The sequence below is a fragment of the Leptonychotes weddellii genome, chromosome 9 (genome assembly GCF_054177405.1).
Source record: "Leptonychotes weddellii isolate Sample4059 chromosome 9, ASM5417740v2, whole genome shotgun sequence".
NCBI lineage: Eukaryota > Metazoa > Chordata > Mammalia > Carnivora > Phocidae > Leptonychotes > Leptonychotes weddellii.
Window position 1 is genome coordinate 82109993 of NC_138377.1, and position 8236 is coordinate 82118228.

Consider the following 8236-nt stretch of genomic DNA (forward strand, 5'->3'; position numbering starts at 1 on the left):
GCACGTTCTGCATGGAGCACTGGGTGTTATGCACAAACAATGAATCACGGAACACTACATCAAAAACTAATGATGTAATGTATGGTGATTAACATAACATAATAAAATAAAATTTAAAAAAAATACTGATTGTAATTCCTAAAGTCATCTTTTAAATACCCCAAATCCTAAGAACATAAAGTAGAGAAGTAAGTAGATCTAGAGCATGGAAAGTCTCAATACAATCACACTGGCCCCATCTTCCACTTCATACTGCACTGTGACAGTCCCAGGCAACTACCACCTACCATATGCTGAAGACACAATCATGAACAAGAGCCACATTCTCAACTATGGGCCCAAAGAGGATGCACTACTTCATACACACTCTGCATGGCTTATTCTCTGAGCCAGAACAGAGGTCAAACTCCCGAACTGTAAAGTCAGATGAACAATCCTATACATATCAGTGGAGGGGCAATCTACAACAGACTCCAGACCTTAACTTCACCACAATCACCTTATGTTTCTGGTCCATTTTCCCTTTTGCCTCTTGCAGATCTCTAGAGAAGTCCATATAATGTTCATTTAAGGTCTGAGTATTTTAAAAGAACCTAATTTTATAGATGAAAAACCTAAAAAGTTTAAGTGAGTTAGCCAGGGTCATAGAGGTAGTTACTCTAACTTCTTATCTCTAAGGAGGCATTATTTGGGACTTATACCAGAGTTTCTGGGTAGCTGGTAAGAGTCCCCCCCACTATAAGCAGAGAGGCTAACTAACAATCTACACAGGGACCTAAGTAAGAACTTACATAACCTCATATTTACCTATAGGCTCACACTAAACACAAGCCCACAAACTCTGAACGGTACCAATTTTTAAATAAACAAGAAGCTACTCTCCAGGAACAAACAAACCAACTTCTCTCGGAAAACAACTCCATTCTAAATTCTTGACTATTGTTTTTCCCTTTACTATTAGCACAGGCTATCAATAGCTGTATGAGTTGTTATATGCATTGATAACTGACCAGCACCGAAGCATTTTTCTGTCCAACTTCCCATTTTCCTGGCCACATGTGATCTCCTATTCTTGAATTCCCACAAGAATGTAAGTGCCTCACAACACCACACAGCCATTGGCTGTGGTTAAGTACATGTCTTAACTCTCCAAGTAGATTACCAGGTTCCTATACTTCTTTAATGAACTCCCTGAAATCAGTACTATGTATTTTTGTTCTTCTGTTGTTGCCATTGTTGTTAATCTGCACAGAGCCTGACACACCTATGTGCTCAACAAACATGTGCTAAATGTATAAACAGGCTGATCATTTTCAAAGTTCGGTGTTGTCATAATTCTGGGACTGGAATATTATTATACTACAGTAGAATTAAAATATATCTAAATGCCAGAAAAAGAGGTCCTATAACAGTAACTTCTAACTTTTTTAAATGAATACTTTTTCATTAATTACTAACCTTCTGGTGGTGCTTTAAGGAAGAAAACAAAAAATAAAAGTTAGGAGATGTCACAACATGTTTTCCTAAAAAGTTAAGGTTAATGTTTGCGAATTATATTTTTCAACATTCTGAGGGTGTTTCTTATTTAATAAGGAAGTCTTGTGGGTTTTTTTAAATTGCTTTGTAAAGGAACAGTCACCCAATAATTTATCCTTTATATCACATTATTCCTTGGCTTTTGTTGTTCTTGCCATCCAGAAAGGCCTAATACCTGTCTTTACAACTGTCAATCTTATATGAAATCTTTTATCTTCCCAACTATATGTGATCTCTTTCATCTGTCTTACATTATAATTACATACATCATCTTTAATCTCTACCAGTAGATGATAAGCTCCCTGAGTGGAAATGACTAATTTTTGTAAACTTTAATAAATGTGTTGAATTCATATCAAACTAGAATAACATCAACTGCCCTTACACACCAGAAAATACAGTCTGTAACCCTTAAGGCCAAGATGTGAAAAAAAAATTAATTATATTAATAATCATGTACTATCATTTTAATTGATATTTTAATGCTTACAGAAAAATTTTTTTAAAAGAGACTATTTTTCAGGAAAGCAATAAAAAATATAAATAAGGAAAATTTACACTGTTACATTAAGCCTTAAAATATTCACTTAGCTCATACAAAGTAAAAGATCATCTCCTTGAACTGTCTGGGTCCTGATTTATTACAGGATAACAGTATTTCCATAAATTAGCTCCTACACTGAAAAGAACAGAATGATCAAAAGGTGATATATACAACTACATTTATAACATCACAATTGTTTTTAAAAACCACTAACTGCCCAAATATAAGTGAAAACCATCATAGCATGTCTTAGCACTACAGATACACACATCACCGGGACTGTCCACTACAAACTGCACCATCGTGACAACATAGCACGACTGGGCCATGGTGACATAAGCAGTCATTCAGAACCCAGAAGATCACACCACCCACTACCCACCACGCACAGTGTAATATATATAACACACTGTTTTTCAATTACAATGTCATGAACACTTCAAAATCCTTTGAAAATAATTCCTCTTAAAAAACTTACAATTTATAGACTCTGAAATAATGATATACCCTATTTTGAAAAGATCCTCAGGTTATCATGAAAGATACCATTAGCTAAAAACCACTGTCTAGCTGCAAGACAGTCTGTCTTTCTACACTGGCCACGTCTGTGCCTTCCAAACATACACATACCCTCCAAAGCAAGCACTCTGATAGGAAAGAAAAATACTACAGAGAAAAGTCTACCAGAAGAGAAGTCACAGGACCTCCATTCCAGTCCTGGCTGGTCCCCTTTTTAGTCATCTGACTCAGAACTAAAGTTTTTCATCTGATTGCTATACAAATCAAATGGCACACTCTGTGTAAAGGAGTTCTACTTTTGTGGGGTTTTTTAATTTTTTTCTTTATTAATGTAGGCATTCAAATAATTGTTAGCTGATTCTAGAATACTTGAAAACAGCTTGTTCTCAATTTTTTTTTAAGCGAATCTGTTCTTCTTAGAGTCCAAAGGGTCATTTCTAGTTCATGGCAAAATTATAACTGCATCAGTGCACTCAAAGCAAAAAAAGGAGATGGTGTGCAACATAGGTCTGTAAATGCCAAAGGGCCAAAATAATCAGAATCATAAGCAGGCATCCTAAACCAAGTAAATTTTGAGACATATTTGGGAAAATAAAAAGCAAGGATCCTCATGGTGCAACACAAAAATGTAGGATATGGGGCACCTGGGTGGCTCAGCTGGTTAAACATCTGACTCTTGATTTTGGCTCAGGTCATGATCTCAGGGTTGTGAGATGGAGCCCAAATACATCTGACTCCACACTCAGTGGGGAGTTTGCTTCTCTCCCTCTCTCTGACCCTCCCCCTCACTTGTTCTCTCTCTCTCTCTTTTAAATAAATCTTTTTTTTTAAATGTAGGATAGAGTAAAATGATTAGTAGGTCTATAGCAGAAAGGCCAAGATGAGAACATATAATCAAATATAAAATCAAAGATGGCAGAAGAATATCTGACAAGCTTAAATTTCGTAACACATCTATTAGGAACAACTTAATATTCTTGAGCCAAGAATGATATGGTGAAATGGTATTTGAGAAAAATTATGCCAGCAGCTGTGTGGAAGATGAACTGATCAGAGAGGAGTACGAGGAAAACCAGTCTAGAAGTGTTTAAGTAGTACAATTTAGGTTCTACAATAAGGTGGTAACTATGAAGATGAAAAGGGATAAACCCGGGACACCTGGGCGGCTCAGTCGGTTAAGCGTCTGCCTTCAGCTCAGGTCATGATCCCAGAGTCCTGAGATCAAGTCCCGCATCGGGATCCTTGCTCAGAGGGGAGCCTGTTTCTCCCTCTGCCTCTGCCCCTCCCCCTGCTTGTGCTCGCTCACGTGCTCTCTCTCTGACAAATAAAATCTTTAAAAAAAAAAAAAGCAAGAAAAGGGATAAATCTGATAGACACTGCAGAGAGTCAGTCACCCTTGGTGATAGGTTGGTTGAATTAGGGAGGTGGTGAAAGATTTGAAAATGATTTCAAGGACCTGGTCATGGGTGGCCTACAGCATAACCACACCTGCGCAATGCTAACAGTTCTTGCACTGGCTTTTCCAGACTGCATCTGAACCTGTTTAGCTCTATTCCCCATTCCCTCAATGAGACACTGCTCCACTTTAGATGGAAACAAAAAACTACCACCACTATGATAGTGTGGAAGTACCCCATAACCTAAGGTTCCAGACTTCTTAATGGATGAAGCCTACTCTTCTAAGCTAGGAAACTTCCTCCCCACCTACACAGCTGGGGAAAGGGGAATTTCTTCTATGCCCCAAATTGTCTCTATACACTTGAAGTCCAAGCTCACTCTATATGGATCTTTAGGTCACATGGACACAAAACACAGATGACACCATTGATAGGGTCATGTGTAACAATATAAGTCAGGCAAATTATATCCTTAAAGGTTCATCCTAAATTGAAACAAAGACAAGTTGATTACATTTAAAAATTAAAATCAGCAAAAGGCAATCTTATGGGGTTATTTTTAATGTATCATAATGATAAATTCTGTTCCAGAATACACTGTGCCACATAATGATTCTGCAGTTTTGCTGGAGCTTTTCTTATTTCTGCAGCTTTAAAAACATGTTGTTGGAAAGCAGACAGCAAAGTGTTTTCCTTGTCTAAAAAGCATACCATTATGCTATTTCCTATTTTATCATGCATAAGTTACCAATAACATTGTGCATTTAATCCAGATCTTATTGCCTACTGTGCTTTCGAAGGAGAACACTGTGTAAATTTAATACAGAGAAGGAACTCATGTTGATCCATGGAAGTCTGTCTATGGGTAAAAAGAAGCTCTATGGCTTAGTTCGAATTAGCTATACTAACAGCATCCATTCTCCAAAAGCACTGATCCGTCCAAGCTCATTCAGAAAACGTCTTTTTCATGGAGATTTGAAAGAGATTCTAACACGTTATCGTTTACACACACTTTACTCGCACAAGCAACAACAACAAAACAGTTATAAAATGTTCGCATTGCCTTAGTTTAAAAACAAATAAACCAGCCTACCTTGCAAACGGATTAACTATTACCTAGGAAGGTTACCAAACTGATCTCGGGATAAATAGCTTTCCAGGCCACTGTCACTCTAACCCTTCCATTTAGATTTTTCGGGGGCAAAGAATGAAATTTTCTATTTCCTTGTTGGAATTAAGATTCTGCATCAGGAGATATGGAAGGTCGGGTGGTAACGGATTTAAAGCCACAGGCTCCGCCGCTCTTCTCTGCCCTAACTCGGCGGGCAGGGGGAGCCAGGTGCAGCATCGCCTCCATGCTCCGAGACAAGACCAAGTCTTCGCCTCCACGCCGAGAGCAGGTGCGAAACGGACGCTCAGGTTTCGGCGACTGCAACCATCTTCCTCCACCGCAGACCTGAGGCCGCCCTACGAGAGGAACCTTCTAGTCCAGTCACCCCCGGGGGCCCGTTTGCTGAGGGCGGACAGTGCGGTGGATTCCTAATCCTTTTCCCTGATGGGTAATTTCCTACACCAGCCGCAGCACTCACAGTCCCACGCCCGCCCCCCGAAATTGAGCTGCAAAGGGGCGCAGGTGGGGCCCACTCGCACCTCACAGCCTCCCTGGAGAGGCGTGGGCCGGGACGGGGATCTCGGCTCGGCCCCCGGTCTCTCCCCCTCGAGCTCCCGGACGCCGCTCACCGTGAAGGGGACATCCCCGACGCTGCCCACGGAGTAGCAGTTGTCTCCAGGGTTGACAGCCCCGGTGAGGACCTGATGCAGATGCATCTCCGGAGCCCGGGCTGGCAAGAGACTGCGCGAAAGGAGCGACGAGCCCCGCGCCCGACCGCTTCCCCCTTCGCCTCCCTCGGGACCCACCCCGCGGCGGCTCCGGCTTAACGCCTCGCCCCCCTCTTGCCTTCCCCCTTCCTCGTCCCTGCCATGGGAGCTCCTCGACCGCTGCCGCCGCCCGGATCGCCGCTCGGCTGCGGAAATGCCCGGATGCTCCCACTGCCTGCTGCACCGGCGCACAAATGCGGGAGGAGCGCAAGGGTGCGTGTGAGGCGGAGGGGCGGGGGGGGGGCTCCGGGGCGAGGGGGCGCCGGGGAAGCGCGTGAGCCGGGAGCGTGCTGGAAAGGACGCTCCGCCCGAGGGAGAAGGGCGGTGCGCGCGCCCACCCTCGAGAGAGCTACAGTAGAGTGAGGGGGTAAACCCCTCCTCCAGCTGCTAGGCTCTTAGCTCAGTCCTGCTCCCCGCCCCGCGTTTGCGCGTGCGCGCCCAGTGGTTTCCAGGGCAATTGCGCGCGCCGCGTGGACCCTTGTCCCGGGATTGCGCGCGCAGACGTGCGGGAGTTCCCTCGGAGCTTCCCGGCTGCGGCCAGTGGGGGCGGGGCGCAGCTGAGGCCTCTCCGGGGCACGCAGCAGTCCTTCTCTGGCGGCGGGCTTCGGTTCTGTCTTAATGAGTGTTTAATCCACTCCCGAGTACACTGTGTGATGGTCAGGGCAGTCGACATCCGGAGGACGCCAGTCACCGGGAAATTCCACCTCGGAAAATCTTAGATCCCGTAGGGCTTTTTAATTTTACATAAGGCATTTAAGGTACGTAAGGTATTTAATTTTACATAAACAATAAAGGCATCTGGCAACTATTTGGGGAAGCCGTACTCCCCTGACAGCAAATTATTTTGCTCCCACCTTTTGTCACGGATGTTCTAGATAGCAAAAGGGCCCCCTAGAGACAGGTGACTCCTCTAGACTCTTTCATGCGTGATGTCATGGATTCGCAGAATCGTCTGATTTTTCCAAACCGTACGCTAAACTTTCGGTGGTGGATAGAGGACTCAGATCCCTGCTCCAGGTAAATCCATCACCAGTTTTTGAACCTACACTGTGTATAAGTCACTAGGGCGAGGGAGTAGAAGGGATTCCAAGACACAACCATCTAAAATACTAGGCAGAACGCTAAAAGTATTGTGATTGAGACACAAAAGTCTATGCACTATTGAAGGGTACTTTTGACTAATGGGATGGATGGGTAAAGTGTAATGGAGCCGATGACATAAACTCAGGGTAAAATTTTGGCAGGTTGGGATGGACAAGAAACTGCATTCAAATAGAGAAAATAACATGAGCTGAGGCTTAGAGGTATAAAATGACAGGATATGTCAGGGAACAAAGATTAGATTAATGTTTGGAGCAGATGATATGTAGGATGGGGAAAGGAAAAGATACTTAGCAAGGTAAAGGTATCCAAGAGATAGCTTGTGGCCTGGCCTGAACAGGGGGAGTCTTGAATGCTCCCTTAAGAAGCTTAGATTTCACTCTTTTCCGGTTACTTCGGGGAGAAGAACCATGAGCAGCAAAGTCTCCCGGGACACCCTCTACGAGGCGGTGGGGGAAGTCCTGCATGGGAACCAGAAACTCAACAAGAATAAGAAATTAGTCAAGAAGCTGGCCAAGAAGTATGATGCCTTTTTGGCTTCAGAATCTCTGATCAAGCAGATCCCACGAATCCTGGGCCCAAGCCTGAATAAGGCTGGCAAGTTCCCTTCCTTGCTGACCCACAATGAGAACATGGTGGCCAAAGTGGATGAAGTGAAGTCCACCATCAAATTCCAGATGAAGAAGGTGCTGTGTCTGGCAGAGACTGTTGGCCGTGTGAAGATGACAGATGACCAGCTTGTGTACAACATCCACTTAGCAGTCAATTTCCTGGTGTCCTTGCTCAAAAAGAACTGGCAGAATGTCCGGGCTTTCTACATCAAGAGCACCATGGGCAAGCCCCAGTGCCTGTACAAAGGCACAGCTCAATAAATCATAGTGCTGATGGGTAGTCATGTTCTCCATACTGCAAACCCCAGAGTACATTCTGTCTACCTTCAAAAAAAAAAAAAAAAAAAGAAGCAGTTTAGATTTCATTCTGCATGCAGTGGGGACTTCAGCAAATGTTTCCGAGCAGAAATTTCTACAATCAGAGCTGCTTCAAGAAGATGACTTTGTAGCACTGTGAAGGATAATTAGAAGGGTAGGGAGATAGGAGGCAAAGGCCTGGCAGAGATTGGTAGTATGTTCAGTGGAAAAAGAGGAGTCAAAGATAATTCCCAACAACCCAGGACATTTTCCTTTTCCTTTCCGTTTAGTGCCATAACTTCCCCCCAGTCACCCAGACTAGAAACGCAGAGCCACTTTTGGCTCCTTCCTCT

General features: G+C 43.6%; 1 protein-coding gene and 1 pseudogene across 7 annotated transcripts in view; one reads left to right on the top strand and one right to left on the bottom strand.

The window, feature by feature from the left end:
• DMXL2 (Dmx like 2) overlaps positions 1-6106 on the bottom strand; it is a 140242-nt gene extending 134136 nt beyond the window's left edge. For 2 of the 7 annotated variants that reach the window (XM_081831078.1, XM_081831076.1), the window contains exon 1: positions 5737-6104. In XM_081831078.1, the coding sequence (XP_081687204.1) occupies positions 5737-5823 (87 nt within the window). In that variant the 5' untranslated portion in view covers positions 5824-6104. Of the gene's footprint in view, positions 1-5736 lie in introns of all 7 variants that reach the window. The other 5 variants (XM_081831077.1, XM_031028133.2, XM_006733307.3 and 2 more) reach the window with 5 other exon arrangements.
• Positions 6107-7370: 1264 nt separating this feature from the next.
• LOC102749855 (large ribosomal subunit protein uL1 pseudogene) lies at positions 7371-7862 on the top strand (annotated as a pseudogene).
• The last annotated feature ends 374 nt before the right edge of the window (positions 7863-8236 follow it).